The 18,386-nt window shown below is 26.6% G+C and overlaps 1 protein-coding gene across 2 annotated transcripts in view; it reads right to left on the reverse strand.

The window, feature by feature from the left end:
• Positions 1–210: 210 nt before the first annotated feature.
• Positions 211–18,386, reverse strand: part of LOC107456550 (N-acetylglucosamine transporter UNC93A) — a 56,684-nt gene continuing 38,508 nt past the window's right edge. For both annotated transcript variants that reach the window (XM_016074443.4, XM_071181436.2), the window contains exons 3-4: positions 4,762–5,029; positions 211–943 (exon numbers count right to left, since the gene is read on the reverse strand). In XM_016074443.4, the coding sequence (XP_015929929.1) occupies positions 714–943; positions 4,762–5,029 (498 nt within the window). In that variant the 3' untranslated portion in view covers positions 211–713. The remainder of the gene's footprint in view (positions 944–4,761; positions 5,030–18,386) is intronic.

Genomic DNA, 18,386 nt, shown 5'->3' on the forward strand with positions numbered 1-18,386 from the left:
ACCCTTTGACACAGAATTATTATTAAGCATATTTTTCATACCTTTTATGCTGAATTTAGGTCAAAATGAGTGAAAAATATTACTTTTAGAATTTTTAATATTTTATGGTTCTGAAATACCGCATGAAACAAGCGGTGTCTTTTTCTGCGATAAAGGTAAAATATTCCATATACAGCACACTTCCAAACAATATTTTTTTTAAAATTTGCATTTATTTGCAGTTGTTTAGATCTAAGATAAATAGTTATTCATTAGTGAAATTTCTTTAATTTAAAAAGACAATTATTGGCAAATTATCGAATATGAATGGAAAAAAAAATTCAAACTACTTTTTTTGATTTTATATTTTAGTACAAATATAATTCCGATAGAAAGATCATTAAGCTATAAGACTGCTTTTTTATAATTAAAAAATATTAAAATATCTATTTTTTCTTGCAATTAGAGCGTCAAAAAGAAATATATAGAAATGACGCCAAAGGGTTAACAGGAACAGAACCTTAATAAAAATAAACAAAAAATAACATAGTTAAAAATTGAAACATCACATGAATTGGATGGATAAAATATCAGTTATATACAATAAATTTACACATATTTAATATGAGGATTAGATTTTTTAATGACTCAGATCACAAAAAAGCATTAAATTAAGCAAAAAGTTTCAATTCAAGTGTTTGTGTCAGGAACGCAGCATTTCTCGCTGGTTATCCTTATAGTTCAGCTGTTCGATCCTGAATTTTTTGTTGGCGGTGTAGTCTTAATTCCAACACAGAATATGGCAATAATCCAAAGATCATCAGTCCAGCCATTACATAGATCTTGATATCATTCACAAATATTGGACTGCAAGTAAAAGCTGTAGACAGACCGATACATTGTGCCATGAAGTAAACAGCAAAGGGTGCTTGCCAATCGTACGTAAATGTTTGAGCCAAATATGCTGAAATATAAAATTTATTAAGTTAATAAAAAGCAATACATGGCAAAAAATTTAAACTTAGGAAATGTGAAACTAAATTTCCTGATTAGCAACCATTTTTAAAATTGTTTTACTGTCAAGCAACAGAAAAAAAACTAGTAATTAATATTGAAATTTAAAGGTATTTTATTTTACCTACCATTATACCTACCTGAACTGTCTAAAACTGAATGATTTTTTAACCCTTAGTCATGTTGGGTGTAATAACATTTTTTTAAAAACTAAATGAGATTCTCATTTGAGTTCTGTTCGGTTTCTTATGTCAGAATGTGACATACATTGGCTTATGAAATTAGGAGAATTTTCAAAACTGGTCAATTATCTCCATTAAACCTTTGCTTACAGTGTTCCGTGTTGTACCATCACATGCGGTTTACATGTTGTATCAGTCGTATGCAGAAGGTTAATAAACATTTTTTTATAAAACTTGGTGCAAATATAAATTATTGTAGTACTTATAACAAACAAAATAAACATTCAACGATCATAATAGATGGACATAACCGTGCATACATAAATAACAATGAGCAGTATTGCATAATCGTACAATACTGCCCATAAGTTGCAACTATATAGAACTCATAAAATAAGTTAAAATTGTAGAGAAAACATGGAAAATATTATAAGAAAAAAACATTGCTGTATTTTGCTTTAGCTATATTAATACAATAATAGAAAGCACTCCTTTTGGCTGATATAATCGTGTCAGCTGATGACGAGATTAAAGCTATTCATTATTTTGTTTTCTGGCTTTTTAATATTCTTTTCTTTAAATAAAATGTTTTTTTTAAAAATATTTTTAAAAAAATTTTATTTTAATAATTTTCTCTTCTCGTCTTTACATTATTCTGTTAATCTTTATAATATATTATTTTCAAAAGATGGAATATATATATATATATATATATATATATATATATATATATATATATATATATATATATATATATATATATATATATATATATATATATATATATATATATATATATATCTTGAGATTTCAGATCATCTTATCGAAATTACTGAAATGACCGAAGTAGCAATTATTGAAAATTTAAATGTGTGCAGAGATATAAAATTATACCGACATTTCAATATATGCTGTCATTAAAACTCCTGCGACATAGCTATATTTATATAAAGCTAGTGTTATTTATTTATATATTTGTGATTTTTAAAGAGCATAAGTCAGAAAAAGACGAAATATCATTATAGTCCTTTTAGCAAATACAGCTTTTGATATTTCTAAAAATAATTTTCTAATAGTACAAAGTTTTTCTTCAAAATACTTTGAAATAAAAAGACTCAACGGAGCATCATAAATCATGCAGCATCATTTATTCTGAAAGCCAGTGTCGTACGGTGTAAGTAGTGGCGCATAATCATTCATAAAACATAGTAACGTAAAGTAATTCCAGTTGAAATATTGTCCTGCTGCATGTGTCTTACAGAGAAAAATCGATCTAAAGGGGAAAAAGTATATGAAATATATCAGAGGTTCATAAGCAAATAGAAATCTCTTTGTATGCATTTTTCATGAAATAAAAATGCATTAAATTATTATTGCTATGAGTGAAAAACTTTCTGAAGTTATTAATTTGGAGTGCTTTTCTCCGAATCAAGCATTGTATGTTTTTATTATACTAAAAGTAAAATAATTATGAAACGAGTAAAAAATGTCATGTATATGAATCTTTCATTATGTTATTATATTCGCTGTACTAAAAATTGTTTGTTTTGTTTCTTTACTTGATATTAAACTGATGAAGCTAATGCAATGAGAAAAAATACACTTTTTTTCCTTTGCAATTATATAGGTATTGTATTATAATTACATACTGAATGTATATTATTCCAAATGTCCTGCATATTATGTCAAACGAGTTTCATGTTTTATTAAAAACATTTCATGTGACTTTGAAGTTATCTCGGTACCTTCGATCCAGAATCTCTATTAAATGATGTTCTCATATTTCGATATTTGTGTAAAAAATAAACGTAAAAGTTTGGAAATAAAAGTATTCATTAATTAAATTCTCCACTGTTTCAATTGCATGTCAACTCTCTGAGATAAGAAATAAAACTAAGTGACACTTTCTGGCCCAGACATTAAAAGATGCTTCAAAAGAGCTTCAATATGGCTATCTACAGTAATTAACAGATCAAAGCGAAATCCCAATCATTGTACTTTTAATTCGTTATTTTGTTCCAATGTGTTGTAAACATTAAATTTAGATGACAATTCATTTTATTGCTTCTTCTTTTACTTACATCATTGAATAATTTACATTTGATACAAAAAAGTTGTGTTCGGTGAATTTTTAATTAACTAATTTCGTTAAGTGGGTATAAGTAATAAGGGTATAAGTAGGTAAAGTGGGTATATTTATTAACTAAGTTGCATGTAAAACGCTTCTCTGACTTTCATTTTGATGACTTCTATTCCACCCACTTACTTTAGAAGCTATCTTTTCACTGCTCTTTTTAAACATTAAGTGTGTGCCCTTTTATTATTTGTCTCATTACTCTTAGGCCAGGATAGCCTGGTTGGTAGGGCGTCGGGCCCGTGTTCAAGTGGTCGTGAGTTCGATCCTCGCCGGCCTAAGACTCCCCGTGCATAAATGGATATTATTGCAGGATAAATCTGTGGGGTCACAAAGACCTCCATGTTTCTACAGCAAATCAATACTTCGGGGGGGGGGGGGTACTAAATTTAAGATTGATCATTCTCTGATACAGGTCTAAATTATGTTCTGTGGATGAATAAATGGATGTATGAATAAATGAATGTATGAGTAGGTCCGTCCTATAAACGGGCTGGGAAGTCGTATGCTTGGATATAGATGACGCCACTTAAAAACAGAAAACACACTCTCTGCCTTAAATTTGCTCCATTCACTAAGCAGACCTGCTGGCAGGCAAGTGGTATTAGAAACAACAATATCAACATATTTCTCTTGATTTTCTCATGTGTCGAAGAGATGCATAACGATACAGCAAACAATGGCCTAGTTGGAAACATTTTCTGAGACTGTTACTCCATTCTAGAATATAATTTTTATAAGTAATATTGAAGCAGATGAAATAAAAAGTGAAGTGAAAATAGAAAACAAAAAAGTGAACGCTCAATTAGAAAGTCGAATACAAAAGGGATATTTGATGAGCCAATAGAACTGAAAAAGACAAAAACAGTTTTTTAAAATTGTCTTGAATGCGTGAATTATGTTCTTGGCATTTTTCCTAAACTATTCTTGGAAAATATGTAGAATATCACGTCAATGTATAATCATTTTATGCTATAAGAAGCTTAAACTATTAATATATTTCCAAAATTATATTTCGCAATTTCTTCTAAGTGGATGGTATTTTGTTCCAACAAAAGATGTACTGGAATTATTTAATATATTTACATACATACATACATACATATATATTAAGGAACATATTTAAGCTATCATGACCTTTATCAGTAAAAAAATCCCCTTTAAAACGTCTATGTTCTAAAAATGGAACATCGTTAAAAACACACTTAGAAATTTGTCACCATTTTTTTAAGTTTTATAATATATAATTTTATAATATGTATATATAATTTATTCTATAAATTAGATACTCTTTACTAGCGAATTTATCAAATTTCAAGTTATTTTGCTTATCTTTTATTAATTCGACATTTAATTAAAAAATGTAACAAATCAATACGGAAAAGGCAGATGTATTTTTCTATAAATTTTAATTTTTAGATCCTTAAATAAAAAGAACTGATGTTAACTTACTGGTCGTTAAAGTTTCCCATACAGCATTACAAAGGCCCCATCCAGCTGCAATGACATAAAAAACTGCCACGTCATCTCTAACTGGAGTCCATAACCATAAGACCATCAAAAGTCCAGCATGACAAACGACCGCCGCAAACATTATTGTCAACCTTTTAATGTGCTTGAAAAATTGATGAGCAGCCACAGACCCCAGAGTAGTCATTGCTCCCATGCACAGCATAGTGTATCCAACAGCTTCTAATCCCATAGCACAGCTAACATATGACTGAAATAGTAAATGTAAATAATTAAATATATGAATAATGCAAATAAGTTTTCTTGAAAATTATTAGTAAAATAATTAGTTTTTCATTAAAGTAAAAATTCTTCTTTTTAAAAATGATTTGTGAGAATTAAAAAATAGCAGCATTAAAAAGTGAGATCACTGTGAAATACAGTTTAAAAATTCACTAGTAGAAGATATATCTAATAATGAATTGCTCAATAGCAAATCATTTAGAAAAATGAATTTGAAAAATGAACGAGTATCAGTATCATTTGATCTGTTAAAAATAAAATTCAAGTTTTTAGAACTATTTTGTTAAGCACACTAGTATTAAAATATCTTATAATATAAAAGTATAATAAATATAATAATATAATAAAGTATAATAGTATAATGAAATGCAAAAATATAGTAAAATATAATAGTATAACAAAATATAATAGTACATATATATCTAATATTGAATTATTTCTCAATTTTAACTTAATAATGCATCATTTAAAAAATGTATCAGAAAAGTAATAATATTATAGTGCTCATATATGAATAACGGGTATCAAAATACGATTGTTCCATTAAAAATAAAACCCAGTTTCTTAAAAATATTTTGTTAAACACACTACAGTGTAATAAAATATTAAGTTCTTCACTTTTTGTTTCTAAAAATAACTGTTTTAAAGCTGTATTTAAGCAAAATGGTAGGATTTCATAATTCTTGCTCACTAATAATTGTTATTTTTCTAATTATAGTCACTCTTCAGAAATAAAAATAATTAATTTAAATTTATAGATGGATTAAAATGATCATTAAAATTTTTGTGTAATTGAAAAAATTTTTTTGAACAAATATTAGTTTATATTAAGAGAATTTTTATTGAATTATTAACATTTGATAGTTATAACTACTTTTAAGAAAATGGAAAATATATATTAGTCAATGGTAAAATAAAGCATTAGAAGAGATTTTTTATTTGCTAAATAAACTTAAGTTGAAAACTACAGAAATATTTAAGTTGATATTTATGAACAAATTAACTCTGCTTTAATTAAATCCAAATAATAATTATTAAGAAAAGACTTAAATTTCATTCAAGATTTCGAAAATAAAAAAATAATTTTTTTAAAAGTATAACACAGTTACTTTTTTGCTTTCTTTTTTTTTTAGTTATTATAGTTTAATTTACATTTACCATTCATAGAAAAGACAATGAAACATAGTAAGTTACGTTAAACAAAACAAAAAGTAAAGTAGAAAAATCTATAAATGGTAAATAATTTTAAGCACATGTTAAGAATCAGACTAAAATTCTAATTTTAAACTGTCTTAAATAATGACATTTTAACCTTGCATTTTACTAACTGCGTTATGTAATAACCAGAAACTTTTGAAAGGTTAAGATTAAAAACTAATAATTTTCTATTTATTTAAATAACTAGAATACTTAGAGAATTTTAATTTTGCTTTAATCTTTTAATACATTTTAAAAATATTTATAACAAACCTATTTCATGTAAAGAAATAAAAATAAACATGTAATAGAAAAATATAAGAATTTTATTGTATGTAACGTTAAATCTAATTATATGCACTAATTTTGGATTTTAATATTATTATTATTTACTATTTCACTGTTGTTACTGTTTTAATTAATATTAATTACATTACCTTACATTTTAACATATTAACATATTTATATTAACACACGAAGTGAATATCTTCATGAAATATTTATTCTAAATAATAATTTCTGTAAATTATTGCTTTGAGGTAGGCTGATTCAGTGGAATAAAAAAAAATGCTAAAAATAATTAAAACAATTTTTTTCTCATACCACATGCCTTCGATGAACAAAGTAAGTAAAGATAATTAAAATCTTATCTATTTGTATCCCTGTACTCTACATGGCATTACATATATTAAGATTATTGTTTTATTCTCATTTCTTATTGTGTGTTAGATTTTATAATGCTTTGATATTAACACGAAATAAATTTTAGTTTAATTAGGTTTAAATTTACATTACTATTTTTTTCCTTCCTTTTTAAAACAAGTTATATTTTTAAATTTAAAATTATTTAAAAGTAAATTACCTTATATTTACGTTTAAAAATTAATATTTTGAATAAAATAATTTATTCTAGTTTAACATTTCATTCATTCATAACACTATTTCTTAAAATCTTTTTTCAACCTCTATATAATGAAGATGGATTCATAAATACTATTCGAAAAGTTATATTTTTATTAGGTTTTAAATTATTTAAATAAAGTAAAACAAAACACATCATTCAAAAATTTATCTCATTTTCCTCACCTTTACAATTTTTATTCAGATTTGACATTTTTTAAACACATTTATGTTGACACAGGAAATAAATATATTCATACAGTATTTATTTTAAATAATAGTTTCCGTAAATTATTGCTTTTAGGTAAACTAATTCAATGGAATTGCACATAAAATTAACGCCGAAAGTAATTTTCTTTCGAAATATTTTTTCTTATTTTCATATGTTTTCGTTGAATGAAAAAAGTAAAGATAATTAAATATTATCTTTTTGTATCATTGCACTCTACATGGAATTACATATATTAAAATTACTTTTTTATTCTGATTTTTATTGTGCTTTTGTTTTTAAAATGCATTGTTTTAACAATTTGGTTTAAAACAGCTTCTGTACTTTAAAATTTTAACGCAAGTCATACTTTTTGGTTTAAAATTATTTAAGAAACTAATAACATATGTATTTACTCTAAAAAAAAGATATAATACTTCATGAAAGAAAATTATGGTCGAAACTGTCAGAATATGGTATAATTTACCTTTTTTCTTGCTCTGCGGGAACTTTTTTCCGAAGCACTTTGTTTATGATTCTGGTAAAATCTATATACATAATAATAAACGCGGCTGTGTGTCTGTCTGTAATCCCAATATATCGCCCCAGAAGCCTAGCCCAGGTACGAAACTCGGCACATAATTGTGTTTTGACATAATGAAGAAGTATTTTTTTTCTTTTTCAAAAATTTGGATTAGTTTTTTAGTTATCAGACATTTTGTAAGAAAATCTATGCTTTTTCGTCTTCAAAGAGCCATATTCAAAAAACTATTAAAAAATGCATATACTTTTCTCCACTCTTATAAATGTATGCTGATGCGAACCTTACAATTGAAATATTAATTTTCGACAACTTAAACCAATGATATACGAAGGAATTAATAATTTAATTGCAAGTTTCGCATTAGTTTACATTTATCAAAGTGGAGAAAAGTTTAACTTTTGTATTAAAAATGTGGCAACATATTCGATACGTAAATAGAACGCTTCACTTTGATATATTTGTCGCTGTTCATAATTGTTATAATAAGTTTTTATTCTTCTTTCCTCGCTCTATTTTTTATTCTTAAGCGAAGGCTATAATTTTTGTAGCGATATAGAAATAGAAATTGATACCATGAAAAATTATATAGAAATAGAAATTGATACCATAAAAAATTAATTCGTTTTCGCGTTCTTTTCACGTATTTAGCATTTTAGTTTTTTTTCTTCTTAAGCGTTGTAGCTATATAATATATAAAATAGGAATTTAATTGTTTTTGAAGGAACGATCACACTTACATTGGATCTCTCTGGTTTTTCTATTTTTTATTTCAACAGTCTTTATTGAATGCAATTAGTTATTTTCAGAAAGTTTCAGTTTGCAGGTAAGCACTTAGATTTTAATATTGAAGTTTCATGATTTGCTTTAATAGTAATTGTTGTTCTAAAGTATTCGTTGACTTCGTAAAAACCCGATTACTGACATGGCAGAACCGCCTTCCAAAAAACTTTGTATTTTGTCAGAGAAAAAGATATTAAGAGATTCTTAAAGAAAAAGAAGGGCCCAAGAAACATCTGTGGAACGTCAAAGAAGGATGGAACATGATCGAATTTCGACAAGCAATTCTAGAGCCCAAGAAGTATCAGAGAAACGTCAAAGAAGATTAGAAGAGGTTTTCAGCTATTGACCAATGATGATTTCGAAAGCAACTTGTGTGTGCCAATACACTTTCTGAGGCCTTTTTTTTTAAAAAAAAACAAGTCTCCACCGGATAGTTATATTATAGGTTAGGTTACCATAGCAAAGTTACATCTTCAAACATCCTCAAGAGCTATAACACATCTGCAGCAGAACTGGATATGAAGACAAAATTGCAGGACAGGAACACTTTAATTGTCCACTAATCTTCAGATTTCCTGCTATGTTTTAAAAAACTTTATTTGTGAAAACCTTTAGCGTGGCGGACAGCTGGCCGCCTTAGGCGACTAGTTAACAATAAAATCTGGTTTTATAATATGTATCAAAATTCGGAAAATGAGGTAAAATTTGGTGATTTTATCTTGATATCTTAGCACATGGCATAAAAGCACTTTATTCGGTTAAATTTACTTTTCAGTTTTGGAAACTTTACTAAGTATGTGGTAATAAAGACTATTATTTTAAAAACGAGAATTTCCCTGTAACCGTTACTATACAATTGGAACCCATACCAAATGAATAGTTAAAATACTGCATATTTTGATTTTATTAACCAAAACTATGATTTTCTTTTACTAGAAATGTCATGACCATAAAGTACGGAAATTTAACCAGAATTTTTCTTATCCTTGTTTAATAATGCAATTTATGATATAGTTTAACATTTCATTGATATATTACATAATTTTTATCTGTTGTTCAACATATAACTAACGAAGATAGATAAATAAATAATATTCAAATAGCTATACTTTATACTGAAACTCATTATATAAAACAGATTAAACTAAAAATTAATCATTTATTTCTCACCTGTACATTTAGTTTTTTATTCATAGAATAAATTACAAAAGATTGCAAATGAAATACTAAAAACGAATTGTATTATTACGATTCATGAATCCGCAGGAATGATAAATTACCTTTTGAATTTGGTTCAAAATATCTGAAAAACATTTTCTCCGTGAAAAGAATTGACTTTTAGAACAATAAAAAAAATTCAGTGTCATTATAGAAAAGCTTTATGACCAGAAACGTAAATCAATATTTATGTCCTTTGCTTTTGTTTCAAAAAAATGAACGGAAAGTTTTTTCTCTAAAATATTCTGAGTTCTAAACTAAAGCTGTGGATATATTCCACATGCTTGTATTATTGTGAATACATACAAAAATAGAGCACAGTGTTTTTATTTATTAAATTTCTCTTATTTAGTTTTTATTGCAAAGTTCAAAAAACAAAAATCCTGAAAATTTCTGATTATACTTTAAGAATTCAACCATGGATGTTTCAAATTATTTGTCTATAATATTGATAATTTATAAATAATAAAATAATATTTTAGATGAACAAAATAGCTTTTTAACAATAAAACAATGCATTTGACGTTGATCAGTGAAGGCTCAGTCATTTTAAGTCCAAACAAAACTGAAATTTCACCACAAGAAAAAAAACTAATTTACAACTTATAATTTATAGTTCCAAAAAAAATGGAAAACTTAAAACTAAATTTTTTTTTTCCATATTTAATTCTATATTCTTTTTATAAAACAAGATCTATACGATTTCTTTTACATATGACATGAAATATGTGGTAGATATGACTTTCTGGTGTAAGTTTAGTGATTAGAGCATAGTTTAATAATGATGTTTTTTTATTATTGTATTATTTTAATTCGACCTCTGAAACCGTAAGATTTATTGCCGTTACGCGGAAAAACTCACAAACAAACAACCCTTGAAATAGGATATTGAACATAGTCATTGAAATAAGACTGTATTTATGCCAAACCATGTTTGAAAGTTTCATGCAAGGATGCAAATATACCATTAAAGTCGAAAGATCATTTAATTAATGCATTGTTTCATACAAAGTGTCAACTGTTTTAATCTATTAATTAAACTAATAATTCCTATATTAAATAAAAGATACGTGTTTTGATTAGAATTCTACTCTTTTTGCTTTCATTGAGCACCAAGTTGACACACCCGAAAAAATCGTAATCTGCTGTAATACTATTTTAATTATTTTATTATTTAATCTTTAGTCCTTACGTGGTACAAGTTTGCTACCACTTTGTAAAAGTTGTTTCTGTATAAGTTGTTATTGGGCAATAAGATTCAAGAAATTCATTAGTGTAGTTAAACTTAGCCATATATTGTTGTTACGAAAAATTTGAACATTACTATAGTAATGCTCCAAATTTTCCAACGGAGTGTCATATTATAAATCAGATTTATCTCTTTATGATTATTAATTAAAGTCTGGTGAACTTCCTTGCAACGCAAACAACAATATTTTGATTTCCTAGAGTGAATCTCTAGACTTTGTTTTCGTTGAGTTATGACGAAGTACCTTGTCATGTTAACAAACACACGTAAAACGCCTGAATCCCTAAAATAATTCTAAACTATAATATTTTTATGGATTTAAATGTGGTGAAATTCCTTGCAAATCAAAAAACATTATTTTGATTTTCCAGTGTAAATCTCTTGATTTTGCTTCAAATGTAACAAAAAACTATTACAGTCGTTTGGAATACCCCGTCAAACATCTGCAAGCATGAAATAATTTTAAACTGTAATATTTTTATGGATTTAAGTATGGTTAATCCTCTTTCAAATTAAACAATATTATTTTAATTTCCAGTGTGTATCTCCTGATCTTGTTTGAATTGTAACAAAGAACTATAGTTTAAAGCATGGCGGAATGCCATGCCATGTTGAAATATCCCGTAAAACGTCTGCATTCATGAAATAATTCTAAACTGTAATATTTTTATAGATTTACATGCAGTGAACTTCCTTGCTAATCAAAAAAACATTATTTTGATTTTCCAGTGTATATCACTTGATCTTGCTTAGGTTGTAAGAAAGAACTATTATAGTCGTTTGAAATACCCGGTCAAAAGTCTGCAAGTATTAAATAATTCTAAACTGTAATATTTTTATGGATTTAAGTTTGGTGAACATCTTTGCTAATCAAACAACATTATTTTGATTTTCCAGTGTAAATCCTTTAATCTTGTTTGAATTGTAACAAAAAACCATTGTCTTTTAAAATATCCCTTCAAACGTCTGCAAGCATGAAATAATTCTAAACTGTAATAATTTAATGGATTTAAGTCGTGTGAGTATCCTTACAAATCAAACAACATTATTTTGATTTCTCAGTGTAAATCTTTGGATCTTGCTTGAGTTATGACAAAGAATTAAAGTTGAAACAGCCCGTCAAAAGTCTGCACACATAAAATAATTCTAAACTATAATATATTTATGGATTTAAATCTGGTGAAAATCTTTGCAAATCAAATAACATTATTTTGATTTTCCAGTGATCTTGTTTGAATTGTAGAAAGAAAAAAAAAACTATAGTTTTCTTTTTAAAAAAGCCCTCAAACATCTGCAAGCAGAAAATAATTCTAAACTGTAATATTTTTGTTGATTTCAGCCTGATGAATTTTCTTGCATATCCAAAGCATTATTTTGATTTTCCAATGTAAATATCTTGATTTAGTTTTAATTATGACAAAGAGCTAAATCATGCTGAAATACCACCATTGACAGTTTGGATGATAAAATAATCTTATGTTGTAATATTGTCTTTTACAATTTGTTGAATCCTCCGTGCCCCACAACAACAATAAGCTATTAGTGACATTTGCTGAGAAAAAACAAAAAACTTTTTAGACAGTAACTCACAATTTGTTTGGAATGTTTAGGTTTAAAATAACTAACTTGTCCTAGTCATTTTAAAAAAAAAAACAATTTGGAATAACTATTTTAAAAGTAAATAAAATATTTTTTAATTTATATTCTAGAATAGCTAAGTAATTATTTAGTTCTTTTTAACAATAGAATGTAACGAAAAAGCATCTTATTAATTTTACTTTTATTTAGTAATCGTGTTTTGTTAAAATTGCTCTTATATTTTTTTGTGAAAAGTATTATGTTAAAAGTATGTCAAAAGTATTTTGTTACTAAGTTAATGAACAATATTGCCAGAGGAATTCAGGAAACTTCAAAACCAAAATAATTATGATAAAGTAAAGAACTTATTACCATATCAGTAGTTTTTCAAAATTAATTTTCAGTTGAATTTTTTAAACTAAAACTCGCAAATCTTTTTATTATTTAGACGCAGTAACAAAGACGAAAATTCTTATATTACAGAAGAGATTAGTTCCTTATTTGTTTTCTTTCAAACATACTTTATTTAATATAGAGAGCTTTTTAAGTACTTAATAGAAGTACTGTTTACATTTATTTCCCTAAAAATTCATAATTATTCTTGAAAAATTTTATAGTAAAAGACTTTTATAATTAATGAAATGTGAATTTTACCTTAAGGGTATAATCACAAATAGTATTGAAAAGTTTCGTACAGTAAGAATTAAAACACCGCATAAAAGCAACGAAGAAAAATGAACTTTTTATCTTTCAAATAAATTACAATAAAGAATGTCGAACTATAAATAAAAGAGAAAATCGCGTTATCAAAGGAGATAATTTGGATTTATAAATGCGTCTGAACTAATGAAAAAATATGTCAAAGTTAATTTAAAAAAACTATTTTTGTTTGCTCTAATTTCTGGAGGCGTAATTTAAAAGTTTCGAACGAAGAAGATTTAGAAAAGAAATTTTTTATCAACTACTTATATCTTCATTTTCACAGCGCTTTTAAATATAACATTTTCTTTCCTGTTTATTAAAATAGTTTTTTTTATGTATGCATAAATTTGAGAATAAGTAATTTTGATTAGGTTTTCTTTTAAATTTTTGTCTTTTTGCTACAGTGATTGAAATTTGTCGGAATTTTTTTTAAAGTAAACAATTTATTTAATTGCTATTTCACCATAATCAAACAAAATAGTCAAATAACCATACATGAGATGGTATTCAAACTGTAAACTGTGTGAAAGCCGTTTACTAACTGTTTGCACATAATGCGGCTAAATAACCGGAATTTTATCACACAAACTAGGTTCACCTAATGAAATTATTTAGTTCCCTGCAGCTAGGAGCATGCTAAAGCCGAGAGAGCAGCTAATCAGTCAATCTTAGCAACAGAATGGAAGTTTGAGTTCCAGCTTTGACACTGCAATAATTCGTCCACCTTCAACCCAGTGCTGCACTCCATAATTTGTGACTCTGGACTATTGGAATAAGATACTCTCCCTCACGCATAGATGGCAGCACCTTAAATCTGCTTTACAAGAGAGAGCTGAATTCTTACGGTTTTGAAACAAATCTGTTTGTAAAAAACCATAAAGTTAAAAAGTTTTTTTTACTGTAAGCTTTACGGTTAATTAGATAGGCAAACTGCTACTAGTTATTTTACTGTAATTCAATTTTAATAGTTTTTCTATTCAAACAGTTCGCAATTTAAAAAGTTTATTTTATTTCCTTGACAAGTTGCTGGCTTGTATGCTATGCCTACACTGAAAAAAAAATCCAGTTCAAATTACGGTTAAAAGTACCGGCAATCAGTGCGATGGTACTTCTTATAGTAATTACTAATTTTTTTATAGTAATTACTGTTTCTGGAACATGTTGCGAAACGAAAATGCGATATACCTTAATTTTTACAGTAATAATTACCAGAAAATCACTGAATTCTAATTAAATAAATATTACTATAAACATTACGGTATAGTATTTTACGGTAACAATGGATTTTACGGATGATGCACTCTAAGTACCGGTACTTTATGCCGTCATTTGATCCAGAATTTTTTATAGTGTACTTTTTTGCTCCATCATTAGGGAACGGATAACAATTTTCATTCACGGAAGTCTATAATCGTTTCAAATATATGTCTAATAATTCAATTTTTGTGTTTTCAATTTAATAATGTTAAATTTTTTTTCTAACTTTTAAATTTTTGCACATGATAGCCATATTAAGAAAGATTTTGTTTTTTTTAAATTAAAAGTTCAACTCTTTAATATATTTTCAAAATATTCAGTATATTTTTCAAAATTCAATTTTCTTTAAAATAAAAATCTCTTGTTTAAAATTTAAAATTATAGAAAACTTAGTTAATTTAGGGATATCAAAAATCCTAAATTTTTCCATTCTATAATTTATTTCCATGCATTTGCTATTTCTTTATACCTGTAAACTTATGAATATAATATATGACCACATATAATTAATCAATATTCCTAAATCAGAAATAAATTGGAAACAAAATATAAGAAATAGCTAAACTTGTAGAAAAACAATCCTTGGCGATTTATTTTTTTCATTTTTCATGGCAAAGAAGCCGAGATTTAGTAGGATTTTTAAAAGCTTTCATATCTATCAAGTATTATTTGGAAAAGTCAAAATCGTAAATAAATTTTATTTTCTGCCACGTTACGGCCCAAGAATAATCAGTTTGACAACTATTGAAGATTCGGAAGAAAAATTGAAAAATACTTGAAACTATGAAAAATAGCATTTAAGATTTGATTAAAAGTCTGAGATGATATTATTTATTCATCATAAAATTGAATTTTATCGAAAATAGTTGGCAAAATGGAGTATTTTGAAAAATGAGTCAGTTGCATTTATTATGTTTTCTAAAACCCATTAGTTTTTTTTGTTTGAAAAAGGCGACTATATACGAAGATTCTAAAAGGTTCCAATTTTAGGAAATTATTTTTAAGAAATAAATAAATATCACAACAACTGTAGTACTCAACTATGTAGCAAGAATTAATAGCAATTATTTAAACACATAAATTATAATATTGTTTTATTCATATTCCATTTAAGTTTATTTATAAAATGTGGATTATAATGTTATGAATGGTACTAAATTTGATGCTTAATTTTATGCTCCATTAAAGTCCGACTTTTTTAAATCACGCAAAGTGTGTCAGCAAGCAATATCTTGCTTGAGAATCTAAATAGTAGTCAAACGGTTCAACTTTTTCTCACTATCATAAAAAGTGTGCAGTTAAAAAAAAACACAAAGAGTGTATAATCGGTAATCCTTTTATACCACAACCTTTATTTAAGTGCAGAATAAAATCTATTTTTAGAGATTCCCCCTACCTCTGTCAAATACTTCATCATAGAATTCAAATGATGCTTGACTTCGGTAATCTGCTGGGAACCGTGTCTTAACGATCAGTCCACTGCGGGACCTTCTAATAATGACTTCCTGTAAGAACTTTAGCATTTTCAAAAATATTTCATATCCACACAACTTATAACTACTTCTATTCTAAATAGCCAATCAGGAATAAGATCGAATTTGAGTTTTAATAATTCAATATATTCACTCAATAGTAGATTTTCAACGTTTTTGCCCATTACAATTCAACTAACAAATTAACAACAGCATAATCAACATCGAACCAAATGCAAATATAAGTTTCGATGTGTTGATAATGCATTAATTGTCCAATGTTGCCACTTTTTGATAAATTATAAAAATAGTTTTTTTTTGTGCAATGCAAAACACGAATGCAAATGCAATGTTTTTTAAGATATTTCAATCTAAATAATAAGTATTATTTTGCATGAGGCAAAAAAAGGTTTTCCTTAATAACTATTGTGTTCTAATAATCGAATTTGTTTGTGGATATAAAAATTCATTCTTAATGATTCAAGCTCCAAAACTTATGTCCATTCATTAGCTCTAACGGTATTACAAGTCACAAAATCAGACATAAAAATGTACTTTCTTTGACTAAATTTACTTTTCCCCAACAGATTTGATTTCTCAACCCTCGAAATGGAGGAGTCCCGCAATCTAGTAAATAATATGGCTCCAAAGGTTTAGGTAGGTGACAGAGTGGACGAAATTTTGAGATCCTTAATGTTGAGTTCACCTTTAGGGCACTTTGTCATATATTCGGAACTAATGAGGTGAGTAAAAACGTTTTTGCAATCAATCAAAAAACTTGTTTATCTTAAGATAATTCTACATAGAAAATTATTTTTATAATTATTTATTATTTTTTATTATTTAATTCATGAATAATTGAAGAGAATTTTAATTATTAAGTATAGAATTTTTATATCAGTTTAATAGACTTAATTTTCAGAGAAACAGTGTTTTAAATAAAAGGGCTTTAATTGAATAGTTTTTGAGAAATGAAAATTTAAGAATACGACTTCCGTAGAAAGAAAAACTAAGATAAAGTTAAACCAAAGTCATCAAACCAAAGTCAAGCCGAAGTCATCAACAGTTTTATTAAGACCATATTTGTGTCTTATTTCGTAACTTAAAATACCGGTTTCTCTTATCAATTAGAAAATTTTAAATTGGATTATTCGAACTGATTTGAAGTGCTTGAAAATCTGATCATAACAGAGATGCCAACTGCTCCGGACATGCCAAAATAATTTTAAAAAAAAACGGTAAATAACTACTAAGTAAATTTTGCAAATATTTGAGTATTTTTGCTTGCTTTTCAAAAGATATGGCACGAGCTTAGTTCTATAAAGTGTTGAATTATATAAGCCTACGAATTATTTTGAAATAGTGGTGGATAAAAATCTACTAAATTAAATTTATAAAACCAAGAATCACAATTAATAAACTACCACTCTGAAATATATATTTGCTGTCCAGAGCAAGTTGGCATCTGTGTCATAAGACCAAAAGTTATTAAGGTGTCATTTTTCAGCTATTGTACATATTTGATTGTATAAAATACTTGATAATTTTAAACTTAGTCATACATTTAAAATATTTTTATGAGAATAAAATGCATATTTAAATATGCTTCATGATAATTTTCAAAAAAGTAATTAAGTTAACTTAAAAATGATTAACAGGTTTAATTGAAAAATATTTTACTAACTTACGAAAAAGTGTGCCTCTATAAAAAGAATATTGATTTTTAATTTACGACTTAATCTCCTTGACTTCAACGTTGGTGTTGGCAACCAAATGTCAAGATAATTCTGGGAAACTTATTCTTAAATCATTAATTCCCAGTTAGCCAAAGAAAAAAAAATCAGATTTTTTTTCGTTCCATAATTGGATAAGGTTTTTCGGCGACAGAAAATACAACTTTTTTCTTAGTTGCCATCTTAGATAAAAAGAGGTTTAGAAATATTATCATCGAATATACTTTGTAACAAGAAAAAGGATTCGTGAAAATGTGAAAAAATATTTTTATTGACAAAGTTATAGTTCCTTGCCATAATATTAAATTATGTAGAACAGAGAAGTATTTAAGAGTTAGCAAGAAATTGGAAAAAAAATTAAAAACCTTCCTAAAACTGATGTGTGGGGCTTGACTGACAGCTTATCCAATCGGAGAAAACAATTCTGGTAAAATTACCATACTGCATGGTAATGGTAGTAAAAAAACATAATTATGGATAATAGAAC

This window comes from Parasteatoda tepidariorum, chromosome 8, assembly GCF_982258835.1.
Source record: "Parasteatoda tepidariorum strain Cologne lab strain chromosome 8, Ptep-v5.0, whole genome shotgun sequence".
NCBI classification, from domain to species: Eukaryota; Metazoa; Arthropoda; class Arachnida; order Araneae; family Theridiidae; genus Parasteatoda; species Parasteatoda tepidariorum.